At 35.7% G+C, this 22,817-nt stretch overlaps 2 protein-coding genes across 2 annotated transcripts in view; both read right to left on the bottom strand.

The window, feature by feature from the left end:
* The window catches only part of LOC139134794 (plexin-B-like), a 39,088-nt gene extending 19,936 nt beyond the window's left edge, over positions 1–19,152 (bottom strand). The window contains exons 1-11 of the mRNA XM_070701853.1: positions 18,036–19,152; positions 8,980–9,161; positions 7,575–7,706; positions 6,215–6,315; positions 5,023–5,154; positions 4,479–4,638; positions 4,146–4,242; positions 3,762–3,882; positions 1,064–1,198; positions 726–826; positions 307–403 (exon numbers count right to left, since the gene is read on the bottom strand). The gene's annotated coding sequence lies outside the window, so the exon portion shown is untranslated. The remainder of the gene's footprint in view (positions 1–306; positions 404–725; positions 827–1,063; positions 1,199–3,761; positions 3,883–4,145; positions 4,243–4,478; positions 4,639–5,022; positions 5,155–6,214; positions 6,316–7,574; positions 7,707–8,979; positions 9,162–18,035) is intronic.
* Positions 8–19,121, bottom strand: LOC139134182 (plexin A3-like). The gene is made up of 3 exons (XM_070701096.1): positions 18,036–19,121; positions 1,064–1,198; positions 8–31 (listed from the first exon to the last, which is right to left on the bottom strand). Exons 1-3 carry the CDS (start codon positions 19,119–19,121, stop codon positions 8–10), a joined length of 1,245 nt encoding a protein of 414 aa, XP_070557197.1.
* Positions 19,153–22,817: the final 3,665 nt, after the last annotated feature.

Raw genomic sequence — 22,817 nt, 5'->3', positions numbered from 1 at the left:
TTCCTGATCAATCCCAGCGACTTCTGAGGCACTGAATGAGCAAAAGTAAAACGTTAACACATTTAAATGAAGGAGTTTTACCGACTGAATACAATAGCGGAGATACATTTTTGTTGAATCAAAAACGACAAGTTCTATTCTGAAACTTATTATTCTCCTTCAAAATAGTAAACTTATAGAGAAATGCTGAAATTTATTTTATAATTATTTATTATTTATTTATTTATTATTTATTTATTTATTTATTTATTTATTTATTCGTGTAAATTGTGAACGTTTTCAACTGTAGAATATTTTAATTCTTACCTGTGTATTCATGAATGTCATCAACGATAAAATTACCATGATTCCACTTCACAGTCAGGCTAACCTTCATTTCTTGATGCGGGTCTTTATATGTATACTTTAATACATATATGGAAGAGAGAATGGCATAATTATTCATTTGTTGACCTTTTTCCTATCTGTCTGTCCGTTTGTTTGTTTACTTTCGAATTTAACGAATAACAACCGAAAAATGTTATGACGCCAATTTTAGTGCATGTCATGTTCCTGGTCCGCTGCAAAACTCAATATTATAGTTATTATAGTAGGTTGATTCTGTGTTAGCATTCAAGATGGTGAAAGGTCCTACAATATTAATATGTGGGTTTAAACTGTTTACCAATGACACTGTCACAATCGATTAAGATATCTAAAAATATACAAATCGCGCGTGTTTCTACCTTTGCAAAAGTGCAGGCCACTGAATTAGTACTCTGCCTTGTAGCTTTAACTGTCTGCGCTTCATCATCCACCATCATAATACATTCGTATCCTCCATGTTCTGAAGATTTTTAAAGATAACATATGGTTAGGATAACGTAAAAAGCAGATTAAGGACTATTTCTGTAAAACAATTAAAACTTTCATTACCAATTTAATTTAACCAATTTCTTCTGTCAAAATAGCCTGTATTTTCGGTTTTCACGGTGACAGAGTTTCAGTTTGCTTATGAGGATTAAACTTTAGAAAACGTTACTGATCGGAGTATTGGTCTGTATATTAAGTGGGTTTTACCAACCTTGTTATCGTAGATGTTAAGAGTTCGTAGTTGTATTTCTGTTGGCAAATTTACTGGAATCAACACTTCACCATCCTGCATTTCAAGCTGAGGACAAAATGCTGGTCCTTTGATATGGCTGGCAGTAAACGAGTTCTGTAACGGTAAAATTGTCTGAGAAACTAAACGCACCTGACATGAACAGCTCTCATAAGTGCTCGTAAGTGTTCATTCATGTTTAATGGAGCATAGTTATTTTGGCTGCCCTGTCTGAAAACCAGATATGAACTGAATATGCTCACGTGTTTTACAACAGGTTCATCAATAGTAGTACGCTTTACAGAACAATGAGATATATGTTATCACTCTATGTAGCAGGTTTTTTTTCAACTTCGCACAGTACTCTCAGAGTTTAATCACTAATTACAAAACTTTATTTAATATGCAAATGAGCTTTTAATTAACTTGACACTGCTCAATGCTTTATGGGACAATTAGATATCCATCAGATCAACATTTGTAGCACGTTTTATTTAATTTAATGCTGTAATTTTAGAGTAATGTCACTAATTACAAAGTTCATTAAATATGCAAATAAACCCTAAATTAACTTGACACTGTTCAATGATTCATAGCACAATTAAATATTTATCAAATCAATATCTGTAGCACGTTTCACAAAATTTTGGTGCCGAAATTTCAGAGTTATATATCTAATTACAAAGTTTATTAAATATGCAAATGAACCCTTATTAACTTTACACTACTAAATGCTTTACAACACAGTTAGATATCTGTCGTATCAGTATGTGCAGCAGTTTTCATCACATTTGATGCAGTTATTTCGGAGTTATATGACTAATTATAAGACTTCATGAAATATGCAAATGAGCTAATTATTAACTTGACACTGCTCAATGCTTCTCAGTACCATTGGATTTTGTCAGATCAACATCTGTAGCAAGTTTCATCAAATTTAACTCTGTAATTTTGGAGTAATATCACTAATTACAAAGTTCATTAAATATGCAAATGAAACCTTAATTAACTTCACACAACTAAATGCTCTACACCACAATTGGATATCTGTCGGGTCAGTCTCTGCAGCAGATTTTATCACATTTGGTGCAGTTATTTTGGAGTTATATCACTAATTACAAAACTTCATAAAATATGCAAATTACCGATTTGTTAACTTGACACTGCCAAATGCTTCTCAGTACAATTAGATATTTATCAAATCAATATCTGTAACTAATTTCACTGACTTGGGTGCGGTAATTTCAAAGTTTATATACATAATTACAAAGTTCATTAAATATGCAAATGAACCCTTAATTAATGTCACACTACTAAGTGCTTTGCACTACAGTTAGATATTAGTTGGATCATTATCTGCAGCAGATTTCATCACATTTGGTGAAGTTTTAAGGGAGTTATATGACTAATTACAGACCTTCATAAAATATGCAAATGAGCTATTTATCAACTTGACACTTCCTAATGCTTCTAAGTATAATTAGATGTATATCAGATCAATATTTGTTGCAAGTATCATCAAGTTTAATGCAGGAAATTCAGAGTTATCTCACTAATAACAAAAGTTCATTAAATATGCAAATGAGAAGATAATTGACATGACACTCACAGTATCATCATAATGTTCTGAGATTGTCATCTGTGAAAAGTTTCATGAAATTTGTGCAGTACTTCTTGATATATGTCTACACTGTCATTACCGTCTCCATAGGGAAACCATTGTACGGAAAAAACGATATTGCATAACTTCATTAATATGCAAGCCACACTAACCAAAATCTAATCAGTTCTTGCAAGTAGCATATGGTACCTGTGTACCAAATCTGATTTGAATCCGTTCAGGCGTTTTTGAGTTATCGTGTAAACAGACAGACAGACACACACACACACACACACACACTAACACTAACACACACACACACACACACACACACGGACAGACAGACAGACATCGCTATGACAATAGCCCACGTGTTTACACACGTGAGCTAAAAATGCGTGCAGTATCTGGAGAATCTCCCTTATATCCTACAGATGTCAAATTCATACATCACAACAATGTATTACATTCATTATACTTTGTAGTCAGTAAACATTTCGCAAAGATAAGCCAACTGACATGTAACTATTAATCTGTAAAGTGAAAAATATGGTACTTTCAGCCTTATAATTCGTGCACACGGATTTCTGTTATGTATCGAACAAGTGTTGGCAATCCAAGATTGAATTTACTTTTCTGAGGTTTCTTATCTATCAAGCTTTTTCTTAGCTTGTCGCAATTGGTATTCAAGTGGGTTATTTTAATTCCACATGTTCATCTTTCCTGAATGTAGAAACCGGCTTTATTTAGATAATTTTGGCATTTTTTCAGTGTCCAAGCCTGTGAAAGCGAACTGTTCTGTTTACTTTATAACTCTGTCAGCAGATAGCATACCTCTATTTAATAATCAGGGTGTAAAATGTATTGATTCTGACCGTGAATACGGATTTTTTTAAAAGTATCGCAAGTGTTCGCTGTATATTGCGTATACAAATTTACGTTACGTAATCGTTAAACTAAAGGATTATAACTTCCAATGTTTTTCTTTGCTAACAATTTTCATACATGCTAATCATTCTTGTCATCTTCTTATTTTGGTTTGCAGACTTGTATGAATTTTAAACATTGTAAGTAGCTTACATTTAGTCCAACGATAGTCGACGAGAGGTCATCATCAGGACACGAATGCACGTAATGCGTGCACCTATTCTCATAGACGCACCAATTACAAGCAAAGGCACTGGAAACACATTCTGTACACCTATACATAAACGAAATGATAGTAAAAACATTGTCAAAGACGTTCATTAACCCACCAATAATTGGTAACTGTGGTTGCTAGCTTAGGGTACTCAACACATTTTTGTACCGTGTTGAAGTGATTAGTACGATAGGTATATCGAAACGTTAGACCGAATTTGTTCAACAATCAATCAATTTCTTACCAAATACACGAATCATCGACGAAGTAAAACTTGAATGATATAAAATAACAAATATTATTACGTTCTCTAGAATACTTACGAGCTTTGTGTAGAACAGTCGTAAATATAAATGTCTTTATCCACGATATCTACAGCCGTTTGTCGGCTTTTTACGTACAGTTTAATTGTTACGTGGTCTGTAAACGAAAGAGCATTTTTATTAAAGACGTGGCATTTTCTTGCCAAGTATTTTCATTATATGATCACTTAGTGCTAGTTATCTTATTTTTGTGACGCAAATGAAAAGCTCATGACGTTAAGGTATGCTAAGCAGCCATCAAATCTTTTTCTGTGGAAAATAAAAAGAAAATGTTTTGCAGCCCTATGGGATTAATGTATAAAACTATGTTACCATGCACTCACAGAAATGTACCTTTTTTGGTCGAAATTGTTGGTAAATAATTTACTGGTGGGGTTGCACAAGTCAAATTTTGTCCATCTTTGACCGCGACTGAGTTAAAAAAGTGGCCGAAATTGCAGAGATAGGTATTTGTGCTCTCTTCGTCTGGCAGCTCAACCACATTCAAAGTTATCTGGAAAAGAATACGAATTAAATACAGGTATGAATTATTTAGATCGATGTCAATTACTGTCGCAAATATTGTCCGGTATAATCAAGAAAACTATTCATCTATGATCTGTATTACTATTACTATTTGCTGTACATTCAGTTTGCAGCTAGACAAGTCTTGAGCTCTGTATCCTATTCAAAGTCGTTTCATGTAAGAGACTATCTTCATACATGTATGATGATAGACATTCTTGTCAATTTAAACATAGAGAGGCAATTCTCTTCGGGTTTCAATAATTAACAACGAATCCACTATCTTGTTAATACGTTGCACGTGTATTTTTAAAATTTTCAGTGTCGTCAGATTAAAATCTTGAAAATTCTAGACAGAAAGCTTGCATCTCACCTGATAAGCGACACCCAAAGGTATGCCGTTTTCAGGCTGTATTGACTTATTTCAATACATATATCCCAATTAAAGATACTGATCCATCCGGACTTCAGACTCGACGTAGTACAGTTTGCAATGGTAGAACATCTGAATGCATGAAAAGTATTATCATGGGTAAAGTTAACATACAAATTATTACTTGAAATCGTCAGCTGGTAACCCAGAAAAATTATAGTGCCGTGTTTTACATTGATTGTACGTGTTCTACATGACATCGATGTATAGTCGCGCCAGACGACAAGCGATTCCCCATCAAAATGTTGGGTTTTTTTTAATCCTTTCAAACCCCTTTATGTTGTATATCAGTCATCACTTAGAAGATGAATAGATCTCAAGGTGGTAAAAGGGGCTTGCGACAAGAGCACGTTGAAAAAAAAATGTCTCATCGATCCGTCTGTTGGCAATTTTCTAAAAGGCTACAAATCTTACTGAAAATTCAGTAGATTTTCGATTGGATTGGAACCCACAACGTACAGCACCTAGTCACCTAACCAAGCTATCGCAGTCTAAAGAGCTCGGCCAAATTCCAATCTTTGTAAACGTGTGGTCAAGTAAGCGAGCAAGGTTGCTACAAATTTTTTCTGATTGTGACCTGTCCACACATGCTTTGGAGTTTATGAAGTATTCACACTCACATACTTGCTATCACACATTGCACACAAACTTTATCAGAACAATGAACACGTCGCTTTACTGGGCGAAAGACAGCCTCGGGACAATTCCCGCCAATCAACTATCCATAGACACATGTTTATTTTGAACATTGTCAGAAAATTCTGATCAAGTTCAACTGCATCTCAATGTTATGCACAAATTCACGTCTCTTGTCAAATTGTAGACTACCAAATTTCTAGTGACATTGCGCTTTCGAAGACGAACGGTCTACTTACTTCGTCAGATGCACCGGTGGACATGGTCCATTACACTAGGCGTACGTGGTGAAGGGCACCCTTCTCTTCGAAAGCATGCTAGATTTCTACAAGTTGACCTAAGTTTGTTATTACAATAATAACTTTCCTCTATATCAAGTTCAATGTGGCAATGCTTCGCTTTATCAATTACATACGAAATGACTATTTTAGATACATGACTGTCTCCATGTTCTTCAAGAATTTGCATAAGATCATAATTATTTCGAAAGTATTACCTCCTTTCCAAAGTACACCAACCACAGTAAGGATCCATGGAGCCAAAACAGTCACCGCATGTGGTATATTGGCCACAAGCCTCTACTTTGACTTTGTGGACCTGCAAGATAATTTACTGTGACATGATTCCAAAACATTTATCGTCAGGCTCGATTGAGTAAGAACGTATGTGTTACATCGGTTCGGCATAAATACAAGGCTCGAAGCTGTCATTTCATTGACCTAAAATATTGGTATGAGGTTCACACCTCAAGGGCCGTTTCTGTTGGGTTTTGTTGGTTTTGTTTTGTTTTGTTTCGTTTTTATGTACAACAACTTCATACAATTACGCACAAACATTTGGTGCTATTACCTGTTCTTCAAAAGTAACATTGCATAGGTCAGTCAGGGTACATAGTAATTTTGAAATTTTACTTCATTTTACAATTCTCATATACAAAGGAATCTCCATTATTCATCCTAGTGTCACCGGCTTCTTTATGCTAAAATTTATTGGGCACATAACCTATGTCTATCAAGCACAATGCATTAGAATTTTACTTCTGTTTAAGGAACTTTCTCACACCAACAGTTTAAGGAACTTTCTCGCAACAACAGATTGTGTTTGCATTCTTATACCTTTTAACGACCATTTATGTTACATCATGGTCCCCTTTAAGATGAACCGTGGATATACACACTGACTGGTCATTTAAGTATTCCTGCCACTCACTTGGTTGTGTTGTGTTGTGTTTGGAAATCTGTCCCAAGCGTAAGTAATAGTAGACAAAGTAGGTTTTAAATGATCACAGAAATACGTTTAAATTTGTCGGTTTTGGCTCAATTGTTGATTTATGACCGCAGATGAAATATCGATTCATTATAATGAGGATATAGAAAATTATAGCGTCTAGGCTATACATACACTGGTAGTTTGTGCAATGGTTTATAAAGTCTACTAAAAATTGATCCCTACTATATTACACAGGCGAGAGTTCACTTTTCATCGCTATGTTCAACAAAACAGCTACGAAGTGATTTCTATACATACGAATGTTAAAGCATATGTTACTTACATGGAGGTCAATCAATTGAAAGTAAGAGAAGGACAATAACAAGGGGATATGACTCAACACTTACTCAGGAAAAGTTTACTAGGGAAAATACGAATACTGTACAACCCAGTTGCTGGGTATGAAGGTGCAATGATTTCATCTCGACAATGTTAGTGTTAATCTGACCTTGGACTGTACAAAGATCCCTTTTTAAAACTTCTGGTGGCATTGTGACACTGCAAGTCAAAAAATTATACTTATTTTGAGAACTATTACGGTTTTTTTCTTATCTTCTTATCATTCCATAGTAATTTTTGTTACTTACACTGGAACTTGTGAGTCTATAGATGTGCATTTGATCCAAATCGAAGATCACGTCTGACAGGACCGAAGTTCTACTTTGTTTGAACTCAAGGATTTCAAACGTGTTAGCAAAAGTTTCGTTGACAAAATGAACCTGTGAAAAGAAGTGTAAAATGTTAGGTTTTAAAAAGCGAAATTTGATAAGAGATAATTTCTGAATTATTTCAATTAGAGAAATAATTTAAACATGGTTTCGCAAAATGTATTATCAGTAATATTTGTCATAGGAAAATGAACTATAGCATACTAATTACCTCGGCAAACATGATGCTCATGCCAAGTTTTCATTAACTGAAAGGTAGAATGCACGTCGGGGACAGATAAAACATTAACAATACGTTTAGTCTACCACTTGTTGGGGCTCATTTTGAAGCTTATAGGATAACGAAAGCTTTTACCGCCTTCATTGTTTAACATAAACCTTAATTTTTGCCATCGACTTAACAGAATGATTGTGGCCCTTTTAAATATAAAACATCGCAAAATATTGACTTTCAAACATGACCTGATAAATGTCAGATCGTGTGTTTGAAGGTTATACACATAAACACACACACACACACACACACCACACACACACACACATACATATATATATATATATATATATATATATATATATATATATATATATATCATATAATATAATATATACCATATTATATAATATATACCATATCATATATAACATACACTATATAATATATAGTTTTGTGACGCTCTCAATACAAGTTCATTGCTAGATCACTAGATCATTGTCTCTGGTCGAAGTCTGCTCATGACGCTATCTAGTCTGTTAAAGCTCGATTGTGTATATAACATATGTATGAGAGTGTAGGGCAAAGAATCCTTTTACTTCTGTCTAAAGATTGCAGGATGGATGAAACGTAAGTATCAGATATTATTACTTTGCACTTGAAGTAATTTGTGTTATTATTTATACTGCTCTGCTTTCCGCACTGAGCACTGTAATTTTCCATGAGGACATCTGTATACTGTATATACATGCAGACGCTGTCATGAAATCATGAAAGTTCGAAGCGATACGCAAATTATCAGTGCCCCTCCAGCACAACTGTCTGCCAGCCAGTTTGCAGTCTATGTTAAAGTGAAGCCGGTAAATCGTATTTAAATAATCTTGATACACTAATAGACTTCGAAAATTTGCTCTTTGAAGTTACCGGCATGTAACGATGGTTATAAGACAAAAACTTTATTTTACAGTTAGTTACCATTAATCGTTTTCCAATACGCTCCTACATGTAAATAGCTAACGAAAGAATTAAATCTATGTTAAAATAAAATGCATGGTTCCTCTCATCAACCTTTGAATTATTGGTAAATAAACTGTTCCGTTTTCAACATACCTTGAAAATATGGCCCGTGTTTGTACCTAAGAATCCTACAGTGTGATGTTCGATGGTACTGACAGTTATTGCTGTAAAAGGGTATTTGGATAGTCTTCTACAGCGTATCCATATTGGTCGACCACACCATTGGCATACTGATAGTAAGTTAATGCATGGCATTCGTGTATTCCCCTTGCAAACTGCAAAGAAGAAGGGATACGCTTCCTTTGGAGCCATAGCAGATGTAATACACGTATTATTTACAATATATTTAGTATGGGTAGACTTTCAGTACATAACGTTTCCAACGTTAAACTCCTCGATCTGTAAGTTTCCATAGTGACCACTCATGTTTTTCATATTTTTATTAAGTATATAAATATAAATTTTCCATCAAAAACTCTAAATCTTGAAGTTATAAAAAAATGACAAGTGTTATTTTATGTGATTTATCCGGCCGATCCATTGAAACCATCAAATTAATCATAATATCAAATTTGCATGGATGAAATATCTATCAAGTTTACATTCCAAAATGTTTAAGAAATATGACTACTCTCATTAAATATTTTTTCGAGCTGTTTTCAATATTTTATAACACGTTTCCAAATCTTGGACCAGCCGTCAATATTGGCGCTTTTCCTTAAAAGTTAGCTTGATTACCCGAGTTTTATCCAAGAATAAGAAGCTTAATAAAAACAGACAAACTGACCTGATAAACGTTTATTTCGAGGAGGCATTCTACCTTAACGTTTCAGTGTTTAAACTTTTGAACTTCTTCATGAATAAAATTAATACATCGGTCGCGTTAGCGAGAAGCGGTGCTCACGTTTGTGTACAGGGCAAATGCCAGACGGTCGGTCAATTTTATCCAATTTACACACGATTTTGAAGACAGCAGGCTCATGCCGACCGAGCAATTTATCTCAGACAAAGTTACGCTTCAAACTGAACCTCTGCGGTGCGAATTCTGGAGGAAAGTAAAACGGTAGGGAAGGTGGAATACGATGGGATTATGATTTACACATTGTTAGTAGACATAACTTGGATAGCACTAAGCAAAAATGAAATATTGTCCGAACTTTGATAGAAATATGCAAAAATGAAATGTTATCCGGCCACTTAAGAGACTTATGTTAGTGTACTCTGAAACCTTATCATGTGTTAAGGTAAATGAAATGTACACAGACTGGTTTGTTACAAATATTGGCGTAAGACAGGGAGACAATTTGTCACCCTATTTATTTTCATTCTTTATTAATGACTTGGCAGTTGAGCTTAAATAATTGAACAAAGGTATTTCTATTGATGAGTATAATGTCTGCATATCATTATATGCAGATGACATCGTTTTAATTTATGATAATGAAGTTGATATGCAAACAATGCTTGACCATGTCAGTAAGTGGTGCTCCAAGTGGCGTCTTCTGATTAATTGTAGTAAATCAAAAGTTATCCGTTTTAGTAAAGAAACCATGATAAGAAGTGTATTTGATTTTCATCTCGGTGTTAATTCAATTGAATATGTTCAGAAGTACAAATATCTTGAGGTTGTATTAACTGAATTCGTAGATTTTTCTGAAACTTTGCTGCTGTGTCTCAGGCTGCCAATAGAGCATTGGGTGTTTTGAATTCAAAAGTTAAAGTTTTGAAAACCTTTGGTTTGAATCTTACACAAAATCATATCATGCTTGCGTTAAACCTGTTCTTGACTACTGTTCTTTAGTCCGGGGCTTTGGAAAGCATGATAAATGTGATGTAGTCTAAACCGTGCCTTGAGATTTTATTTTGGAATTCATAGGTTTACATCAACTCATGCAATTAAAGGTGATACTGGTTGGAACTCTTGTAGAAATGGCAGACTTGTTAATATGGTTTGTTATCGGAATAGACTTCTTGCCATGGACGAACAAAGACTTACAAAAACGGTTTTCTTGTGGGAATTTACCCTAAATGATTACAGTAATTGGTCAAATGAGATATGTAAGATTTTTGATATTTTAAATTTAAATTTACATGAGGAAAACCTATTGTACATTGATATTTCTATGGTTTATTTTATCACTGTGAATATCATGTACCCCTTCATGGCATCAGAGATAGTTATAGGCCATGCTATCAGTGTGATTCTGGTGCTTGTATATATTGCACCGTACACATAACCCCCTCGTCCAATAACAAAAGCAGAAGGACAAATTTTTCGTTTCTACCTATTGTTATCAAAGTACTCTGTACTAACAAAGTGAATATCATGTTTTTCTTCGTGGCATCAATGATAGTTAAAGTCCCCCATCCCCAATCAGTATGGTGCTAGTGCTTGTATATATTGCATTGTACATAAAGTCCTCCGCTTCATCCAAAAACATAAGTACCTTAAACGCCAGGATTATATTTCATTTTTGCATATTCTCATCAAAGTCGGGACAAAATTTCATTTTTGTATACTGGTTTTATCCAAATTTTATCTACTTACAATGAGAATATCATAACCTCTTCGTATTTCCCCTTCTATTTTTGTTTTAGGGTCAGCTGGATTCTGTCATGTCGGTCAGCCAGTCGAGCCAGACCCTCGTCGCAATGAAATACAGGAAATAAATATAGTGCCACTTTATTACATGCGTCGATGTGAGTGCAAAATTTTGCATTGATTTGATTAAGAACATCCGGGGAGTTTGCGGGCCGGTGAACGATGTACTGACCGGTTTCCATGGTTACCCGGTCCAGTGAAGCCCTTCGACGTTTTCGACGTCAAGGTACAAGCTTTACGATAGATGTAAAATATCCATGCGCGCACTGATATTTTGACTTTCGTTAAAATCTGTTTGATGCCGGTCGAAAATGGTAAAATTGTTTGAGAATGCCCTGCCCTAAATGTAATATTTATGGCGTCAACTGTGAAGAGGCACGTAATAAAAGTATTATTGCCTGAATACATGGGTTTATGTGCCCTCGCAGCAAGAGAAAATTTGCCCTCCAGGCGTCGGGCAAATTGTCACCTGCTCTCGGGCACATAAACCAATGTATTGAGGCAATCATATAAAATATAATAAATGAGTGGATCATTCTAGTTATTTTATGTGCAATACATGGCAAGACACAGATGAATCGATAGTGCCTAAAATTAGGTCATGTTACCTGAAGTCACGAAAAATGGTTTTCTGTTTTTTATCCGCGTTGCCGGGTTTTCGGTATCTCAGTATTATATCCCTTCATCAATGGCTAAACTGTAAGGCTGCGTTCACAAAAAAATGGATTGGGGGCTGGAAAAATTTAGGGGGATTCAAAAATTTTCGGGGTAGTGGAGGGGGCTTCAAAGTTTTGCAATGCATGAAGGGGGACCTGAAAATTTTTTAGTTCCCTTTCGTCTTGATATTTTCAAATTCCAAGGCTTGTCGAGTAATTCAATGAAAAAAGAATAACATATTAAATTTCATCCAATTATTCTATTGTTAGTTATACTTTAACAAATCTACAACCATTTTGTCACATCTCATGACTATTCTCTAAAAAAATCTGAACAAGTATGATTTTTCGTAAAAGAACCCTAAACAAGCTGACCTAGTAACGGGGCAGAAGCTGCAACTGTTGATATTTTTTTTCAATTTTTCAATGCAATATATGAAATACAGTTTCCTGCTTTCTCCCTACAGTATGCTGAAGCGCACAATATTCAGTTTGTCTACAAAGCCTTTATTTATAAATATACATTGGAAGATAATCAAAGTAGAGTCCAGACTGAAAGTGTTTTGTCAATGATGCAATGCTCAGTATACATACACAGGCTTTATTGGAAAGCTAAATACCAGACAAATCAACATACTGTAGGTAGTAGAGCAAGAACACAGTTGTATAAGTTGAACAAAAATATTGTCAAAATAATTAAAGTTAATACAGCTACTGCCTTGCTACTGCAGTGTCATTGTCACTGCATATCGGCAGTGTAGTTGAAGAAGAGTTTTGGTCAAATGATGCTCGATGGGAGTGAAATATATTTGTACACAAGGTCAGACCAGAGTGTAACATATGATATGGAAGACCAGGAAACTTGACGGTTGTCAGGGATTTTTGAATTCTGAAAAATGAGAATAATCAAATATCATTCTAAAGGAAAAAAGATGGGTGCCACCTAGCTCGATTTTCTAAATGTTCACATTCTCATTTAAAATAACATACAAGTAAAACTTTGAACAAACTTTCAACAGTAAAGACCCTAATTAAAAAGTGGGTGAATTAACCATTATTACACCAAAAGTTTTAGAGATTAAAACGTTTATTTTTGGAATATGTTAACCTGCCAGTGACTGAATGGAATTATTTTCTACCAAATTTATCATTATTACACCAAACGTTTTAGAGATTAAAACTTTTATTTGATGGAATATGTTAACCTTCCAGTTTTGCCAATTTCGAGCAGCGTACTTTTGAAAACATATTTTTGGTAGGTCACTGTGCTCAGTTTTACACCATGAAAATTTGGCAGAATATAGCCAGGAATTCACAATTTGCAAACTCTCTCATGTTCGTGCTCTTCAGCAGGTGCCATTGACCTTGCCAAAGTTTGATTAACTCAAGTCGGCTTAGACTGATAAATCCACAAAATCCATTGATGCGTTTCAAAATGAATCAATGTAAGAACTTGCTTTATATAGGAAAATGGCACTATAAACTGCTAATAACAGGTAGTGTCCAACATCTGCAAGTATAACTGCCCGATACATGTTTATTTTTTCTTTGCGTGCATCCTTTGGCTATATGATAATTGGGGGAAATTGAAAATTTGTGGTCATGTAGGCGGGGGGACTTGATTTTTTTTTAGGGTACTGAGGGATGATCTGAAAAACAATAAGATTTCAATAGCGATTCCTCCAGTCCCCCTAACAATTATTTATGAACGAGGCCTAACGTATCCCCATCTTTTAGTCCAATGATAGTCATCTACTCTCTACGAGGAGAAGCCAGCTTCGTCATTGGCAGAGTCAATTATTGTTTACTGACTACATTTGTGCGCGATCAGTACATATATTATACATACATACATACATACATACATACATACGTACGTACGTACTACGATGCGTGCGTGCATGCATGCATGCATGCATGCATGCATGCATGCATGCATGCATACATACATACATACATACATACATACATACATACATACATACATACATACATACATGCATGCATGCATGCATGCATGCATGCATGCATGCATATATACATACATACATTCAAAAATGCTATGGCACCTCTCTCCCACCTTTCACTGATTCTTTTATTGATGAGTGTCTTCAGGGTAACGTCGAAATGACACACAAAATTTCTGAAGTCCGCGATTCAAGTGCGAATAACAAGCCTGACAAAAATATGTCAAATACCCCTCTTATAGACAAAGGCTCATACGATTGTTTCAAGAGAAAGGGGCTCCATATTATCCACATCAATGCTCGTAGCTTACTACCAAAGATTGAAGAAATTAAGATTTTAGCCAGGGAATCTAAGGCAGCAATAATTGGCGTGAGTGAAACATGGTTAGATAACTCCATAACGGATAGTGAGATTGATGTACCTGGGTATGAAATACAGAGGAATGACCGTAATAGAGAAGGTGGGGGAGTTTGCATGTACATTCGTTCCAATTTTGCTTTCCGACAGCGCTCAGATTTACAAAATGATACCTTAGAGGCCATATGGATTGATTTGCTCCTGCAAAAGTCAAAGCCAATTTTGATTGCTACTTTATATAGACCTCCAAAATTTTCCAACTTTTTTTCGAATTTGGAAGATTTACTCACGACACATTGCATTTCCGACCAAGAATCAATATTTATTGGTGACTTTAATTGTAATGTAACGTTCGATGACAACTGTCTAACTAGACATTTTTATAATTTTGTAATATGTTTGCTTTACAACGTCAATTGATATGTGAACCTACTAGAGTCACTAAACATAGTTCTACTATCATTGACCTTATCTTGACCTCAGATCATGACAAAATTTGCCAGTCTGGCGTTTTACCAATCGGTATCAGCGATCACTATGTTACATACGTTTGAAACAAAGGTCGGAACCGTGGATTAGCTCTGATATTTTAGACGGAATTAAAGAGAGAGATCGCTTATTTGGAAATTAAAAAAACAAGGGAGACAGCCTATTTAGGCAGTTTCGCCTTCAGACAAATAAGGTTTCCAGACTTATCAAACGAGCAAAATCCGAATTCTTCAAGACAAAATTAGTCCATTGTGGAAATAACAGCAAAGAGATTTGGAAAATCTTGAAAAGCTTGGGAGCTCCCCTTAAAAAAGTTGGTTCTACTTTCACAAATATTGGCTTGGTTATAGGCAATGAGGTTTGTTTTGATAAAACAAAAGTTGCACAAAGATTTAATCACTTCTTCAGCACAATAGCATCTTCACTTGTTGACAAACTACCTCCTATATCAGGTAAGTTTGGCATAGACCATGTCAAACATTTTTACTCTAGCAAAGGAGTTGTAGAAAACGATTTCAAACTGTCCCTTGTTAGTGATTATGTTGTCTACAAGCATCTTTCCTCTCTTGACAGCACTAAATCGACAGGTTTAGACAATATTCCAGCCAAATTTATTAAAGACGGCGCTGAGCAAATGCTGCTCCTATAACTCATGTTATTAATTTATCAATTCATCAACAAGTTGTTCCGAATGATTTTAAAAATGCCAAAGTTGTCCCAGTTTACAAAAAGAATGACAAAACTTTTGAAGGTAATTATCGGCCAGTTTCGATTACAAGCATTGTTTCTAAAGTTCTGGAGAGAATAATTATGACCAGCTAGAAGAGTACCTTTTGAAAAACAACTTACTGTATGAATTTCAATCAGGATTTCGACCAGGGTACTCTACTGATACATGCTTGATTTACATCACTGATCACATTAAACACCAGATTGACCAGGGTAAACGAACAGGGATGGTGCTTATCGACCTTCAGAAGGCATTTGATACCGTGGATCATACGATCTTATTAGATAAGCTTAAAGCGTTAGGCCTGAGTCAAAAAGCTGTTCGTTGGTTCAGTTCTCATCTGACTGGCAGACAGCAAGTGGTCACGTAAATAATCATATGTCATCATTTAATCAGATTAATTGTGGGGTGCCTCAAGAATCGATACTGGGTCCGATTCTATTTTCAATATATGTTAATGACATGTGTTCTGCTGTAAATTGTAAACTTCTTTTGTATGCTGATGACTCAGCACTGATGGTGTCTGACAATGATATTGGTAAAATACAAAACGAACTAAGCTTAGAATTGCAAGGTTTGAATGAATGGTTAGTGGATAACAAATTGACTTTACATCTTGGTAAAACTGAGTCAATTCTTTTTGGCTCGAATCATTCTTAAAAGAACGTCTAAGCTGGAAATAGTCTGTAACGATACCAATGTCATCGCCAAGGACATCGTTAATTATTTGGGTGCCGATCTGGATCAAACACTATCAGGAGAGAGTATGGCCACACAAATAATTCAGAAGGCAAACATTCGTCTTAAGTTTTTGTTTCGCAAACGTCACTTTTTGGACAGGAAAACACGTATACTTCTTGCCAACAGTCTCATTAATTGTCATTTTGATTATGCCTGTGCCTACTGGTATCAAGGTTTGAAGGTTGTCAGTAAACATAGACTACAAACAACACAAAATAAAATAATAAGGTTTGTTCTAGATATGCACCCCAGGGAACATATTGGGCCAGCTCACTTTGAAAAACTTGGGTGGCTTTGTGTAGAGCAAAGAGTGTCGTATGTGAAACTGAATCTCATGCATAAAATAATAAGGGGTCAAGCTCCATCCTACCTAGCGTCAAATTTTATTACCAGACAAAATGTACACAATTATAATACACGTTCTGGCAATAACTCAGTTTTTATCCCAGGAGGAGCTAAGTTATTTCAAACAAGTTTTCAGTACTCAGCTTCGCAGTTATGGAATTGCCTTCCACGTTGTATAAGGAATATTGATTCCAATTACAATTTTTTAAAAAAAGTTAAAACGTCATTTGCAAGATTCTTATGTCGAACGTGTCAGGAGAGATTTCATTTAATCTTTGGTGTGATTTGCAGGGTTTTAGTCCGTTTAACTTATTTTTGAGAAGTGCTTGTTTTACTCTCTGTTGTCGGATTTCTCACTTTGTACTTTTTCCATTTTTTTGTTAGTCTTTTGTTAATATGGACCACAGTGGAAATAAGTCTTTCGACTTTTCTGTTTAATCCATGCACAATTTTGTTCATTTTGTGGTGTTTTATGTATCATTTTGTGCAAATAAATAAATAAAAATAAATAAATAAATAAATGGCTATTTTAACATAAAGTGGTTCAGACAATAACATCTCAGAAAGAAGTCATGTTTAAGAGGACTGCAGATTGTTATTTCATTATTGTAATCTATTTGTTAAGAATATAAATTACACATATAAGTTGATACGTGATCAACAGAGATCCAGGCTGAAATTCAGGTGTAAGGAGGAGTAAAGCGTGAGTAAATTTATTGCAATTCATACTGAACAGGCACGCACTTAGTAAACACAGGATTTCACTAGAATTTGTCACCGGCGCGGCTGCAGCTACGATCTGAGCGAGTAGACGTTTTCCTACTCTATCACTGGATTTGTGTACGAATGGAACGTTTGCGGATAGCAACGCGCGTAGTAACCTGAATCGAGGTAGTTCAGAAATGCACGCGATTGCCCAATATTTGGATTTGGGCACCGGGCCGGGGCGTGATACGTATGTGAAGGCACTTTCCCCAAAGCTTTACACAGGCATGTGAATGCAGGCATATGATAATTGTACATATTAATTGTGGTATTAATGCCAGTATATTGGACAAAACGGTGAAAACACATAGCTATCATCTTCGCATCATCTTTCGTTGTGTTTTTTGTTGAAATTGTGTATTATAATTTTTTGCAAATATTGATACGTACAAATGGACTCTAAATCGGCCGTAGGAACTAAGCATTCATTAATATTTTGAACTGTGCAAAATTCCATTACTGTAAATTGTGACAAAAAGTAAAAGAAAGGACTCACAGGCAATGAACCAGAGCAAGAGGCACCGCTCATCCAGGACGCAGTGTGTTCTAGTACTCTGTCGAGTAACATACATCCTTCGGCAGCGTCTTGGAAGGCTATCTCAATTATGCTCATTTTATACATGCATATTGCTGACTTTGTGGTCGGTGTCGGGGGATCATTCTCACCAACAGCAAATGTAACAAACAGAACTTCTTCAATGTCATTTAGTGTCATGGATTGGATGAGGTCTTGTCCAGGTCTGGTGAGATATGCTGCTTGAGCAAGGTTGTACGAATCATTCAGACACTTCAATGTCACTTCAGTGTAGGAGTTGAAGTAATTGTTCTCTGTCCGCTGACACACACGGACAAGCTTTGAAATATAATCAGAACTTGAAGCCGATGACTTTTGTGTAGTTAAAAAGTAGCTGTAACCATTGTAGCCAAATCCGGCCACGTATCTAATTCGAAATGTAGAGGATAAATGCAAACTGATAAAAATACCTGTCGATCCCCGTCTGTCTTCAAATACTTCGAATATCTGATTGCCTCGCAGTTGTCTGCCACTGACAAAAGGGTAACCAGGACCAGAAGATGTACTTGTTGTACCAACATACAGTATCACTCTACCCAAATGATAGTGTGGAGCGATGAAACCAACCGTTGAGTCATATGTATTATTGGCAACAACGTAAACCAAGGCATCATTAGTTTCAGTCACCGATAAGTTGTACAAATCTCGTTTCTGGCAAACACCTTGGTAGCCACCACAGGTTATGAGATCACCATGATCGTAGTTAAGCGCTATTATTTTATTGAATGTGTCATGTGCTTCATCATTTTTATCATACTCTGGTCCTGTGGTTACACTGACAGTCAACTCTAAGTTTTCGTTTAACCTGTACAGATGATTTATTCCACCAACATACACATCGCCTGTTTCATTATGCACAGTCAAGTGATTGAATCCAGCAGAGTTAGCGTCGGTGAAATTGTTCGCTTCATAGATATTTCCATTCGACGGAAGAACCATCGCTTGAGCACTTGAACACAAATTCATCTCTATCACCAAGATCAAACGTAGGAGAACAGGCACACCCATGCTTCACTGAAGCCGTGATATTGTTTGTACTACGACCTAAGTAGAAAATATGTGGAATTATTGAAATATTTTGTTACACAAAAATTGTGACCTGATCAACAGTTGTCATCTTGTGTAAAAAAATGGGCACATTGTAAGGGGACGAATCATATCTGGTTTGGACAAGGTCTGGGAGGACCGTGGTTTCGAAAACTGAAAAATTTTATTCGCCGGTGTCGCTGCACACTACAGTCTTGTGCCGCTTCACACACCGCTTCTAAATCATTCATTCGCCAGTAGTAAGTGATTACATCTCTTAAGTACTCCGTTATTCTTACAAACCGGTCCATTATAGCATATTATATTCGTAATTAATATGAAAGGCTAATAATCCTGCCCAGCCACTGCGCTAAATGATTAAATGCAGTGGTTGTATGTAAGTGAGCTTATCTGTGTTACTGATTTTCAAGTTGAATTCTCAGAACATTTGTTTAACGGCGTAGATTTCAAATTGTCAGCTTTGATAAAAGTATTGGCACTAACGAAAGATATCAGCACTGCGTAGAGCTCTCCAAGTTCGTCTGGTTGTTAAAACAAAAGAACCAAGTCTTTGAGATCTCGCGGTCAACTATTGACATAACATCGAGTTACTCTAGCATAGCCAAGCGATGTAATCTTTATTTATCAAAAAAGCTACACATTATCAAAGCTGAGAAATCTACGGTATTAAATAAGCGCCCTGAGTTGGTTTCACGATATCACCACCAAAATTGATATTATTTATCAAATGTTAATATATATATATATATATATATATGTTAGTCTCTCTCCTATCATTTATGTACATTTACAGATTTTCAGATACTTATAACTCCACATTGCTCGTTTTCCTATACAATTCAACCATTGTAATTTTTTAGTCTCTCTCCTGTCATTCATGTACATTTCCAGATTTTCACAGACTACATTGCTCGTTTTCCTACACAATTCAACCATTGTAATTTTCATGTTCGTATACTTTTTATTGTAGAAAACACCTGAAGAAGCTCTAAATTTAGAGCGAAACGATGTGTTTGAGGTATAATAAATACGTTTGGAACCTAACAACAAGGTGTGGTAGTGTGTGTCAACCCAAGTGTTTTCTATCCTTCACCCCACTCCACGCTCCACTGGGGATCACCTGAATTCCTACACTTTCTTATATATATATATATATATATATATATATATATATATATATATATATATATATATATATATATATATATATATATATATATATATATATATATATATATATATATACATATATATATATATATATATATATATATATATATATATATATATATAAGTGTGTGTGTGTGTGTGTGTGTGTGTGTGTGTGTTGATAATATTTGTTACTTAAGTTTAACAATTCCTTTCCCTTCTGTCTGAAGATTGGAGGATGCATGAAACTTAAGTAACGGATACTATTACTTTGTCCTTAAAGTAATTTGCGTATCTATCATAACGCACTGCTTTACGCATCGAGCACTGTAATTTTCCACGAGGACGTGTGTATACCTCGATACACCCACACACATACATACATACATACATACATACATACATACATACATACATACATACATACATACATACATACATACATACATACATACATACATACATACATACAGTTTTAAGAATTTGAATGGGTTCACCCTGTTTTTCGTTTTCTTTTTTCCATCAGGGGGGTCAGCGAATTCGCAAAAATCCTCCGCCCCGTGCCCTAGGCCACAGAAACTAACCCATCCCTTATCTCTCTACGCCTAATTTCTTATTGAGGTCACAGCATATGCCAAATGGCCTAATGTGAATAGTGTGAGATTAAAAGTTATTATTATCTTTGTACCATAGTGTAGTTGCATCTGAGCTACGCAATTATACCATTTGCTTGCACGTACGTACAAATATCAGGAATGGCAAAGGGGTCTTCGGTATCGGCGAATTAGGCAAGAACGGCAAAGTGCGAGCATTTCAAAGTAGACGGTGGTCAAACAACTGTACTGTTCCTTTGACTGATGCTTAGTCAAGTAGTGTCTTAGAAGCTAGAGCCACTCTAACATTATATCTGGTATACGTCTCCTTTTCTTCATTACGTATAATATTTGAGTTGTGAAGTAACAAGAAACTTACCGATGGATATTGCTCTCCACTGCTGTAATGTAAGGGATTGTTATATGTCAAATATGTTAAACAGCCAGGAAGAAGGAAATAGAGTTTGGAGCATTTTCATCTGGAAATCAATCAGCGGATGTTGCGGCGCTGGTGCTGTGATGCCCTAATTTCACACGATCGCTGACCGAATGTAAAAAATAAATAATTATGTAATCACGCTTATTTAAGATATAGAATAAGGTGGAAAATGTATACAGATGCAATTTTCAATCTCTCTCTCTCTCTCTCTCTCTCTCTCTCTCTCTCTCTCTCTCTCTCTCTCTCTCTCTATATATATATATATATATATATATATATATATATATATATATATATATATATATATATATATATATATATATATATATAATTATTCCCAAATATTTTTCTTCGTTCAGCGAAGGAAAATACGAGTGACGTAAAGACCGTGTCACCACGAGTCGAAGACGAGCGGTAACACGGTCATTACGTCAAGATTATTTTCCGAGCTGAACGAAGAAAAATATTAGGGAATAATATTCTTATCACATCCATAAGCCAAGATTTCGTTATTTTTGCAAAATAAAAGACTTTTTCCATGACGATCCCGCGTTTAAACTTTTGAACTACTTTAGGAATAATATCAGTACGCCGTGCTCAAGTTGTCAATCATTTCCAGTCGTCCGTCGCGTGCGTGAGCAAGGAACACGGCGTTCACGTTCGTTCGTGTATGCACAGAGTAACATTCACAGAGTGGCAAACACCTATTGTTTAAGGCGTGAAGCGGTTACGTAAGCAATCCATGTTTGCCTCGCCTCACGAAGCTCTTGGCTCTCTTTTCCGAAGAGTACCGACCATGCACCCTTCGGTAATTTTCGGATTTTCACCAATTGTTAATCGAAAGTATGTTCGACAAAGTTTGTGTTGTTGTTGTCGTGTGGTGCTGATCGGAATTGATGTGCTGGCAAAAACGGGAGTGTTTTGAGCTTCAGGAAAGTGGGTTTTACCGTTTTAAAAATTCCTCTCATATTTTTATGAATATATAATGAGTGTGTTTGAACCAAATTTGAAAGTCTTTTATCGATACTGTCTGGTTTTACTCAATGGCTTACGGTCAGTCATACCGTCTTTTAACGTGCGTCAAGAAAGGACATGTTTATGAAACTGCTGGCGTGTTTATGTTTTGATTGGCGTGAAGCAGTGTTTCTGGCCTGAGAGCTCACAAAGTAACTATGGTTGCTACGCGACTGGCAGTACGATGCCATCTCGTCGTATGTTTCGCATAATCTCGTGTAATTATCAACCACAAACAAAGCATCCAAAAAGTTTAACACCTTTGAAGCTCATTTTAATATGAAAAGCCAATAGTCTACCGAGACGACCATGGAACAAAAGGCATGCAAGTGTTGCCACTCTGTCTATGATACTCTGTGGTGTATGGTACAAATGCCAGAGGACCTCTCGGTCTACACGTACCTTCCGCAGAGATATAGTCTATTTCAAAGATAGCATAGGCCTAGAAATTTATCCCAGACG

Source organism: Ptychodera flava, chromosome 6, assembly GCF_041260155.1.
Source record: "Ptychodera flava strain L36383 chromosome 6, AS_Pfla_20210202, whole genome shotgun sequence".
Classification (NCBI taxonomy): domain Eukaryota; kingdom Metazoa; phylum Hemichordata; class Enteropneusta; family Ptychoderidae; genus Ptychodera; species Ptychodera flava.
Note: the sequence above shows the minus strand (reverse complement) of the source record. Positions and strands in the feature narration are given on the sequence as shown.

What these genes read in the sequence shown, in the direction of transcription:
- LOC139134182 (XM_070701096.1), bottom strand. Translation starts at nt 19,121, where the DNA reads ATGGGTGTGCCTGTTCTCCTACGTTTGATCTTGGTGATAGAGATGAAT. An exon ending in CTTGCTCTGGTTCATTGCCT is followed by an intron (nt 1,199 to 18,035) that starts GTGAGTCCTTTC and finishes TTACCGTTACAG; the next exon opens with AACTCGTTTACTGCCAGCCA. An exon ending in TTAACATCTACGATAACAAG is followed by an intron (nt 32 to 1,063) that starts GTTGGTAAAACC and finishes TTGCTCATTCAG; the next exon opens with TGCCTCAGAAGTCGCTGGGA.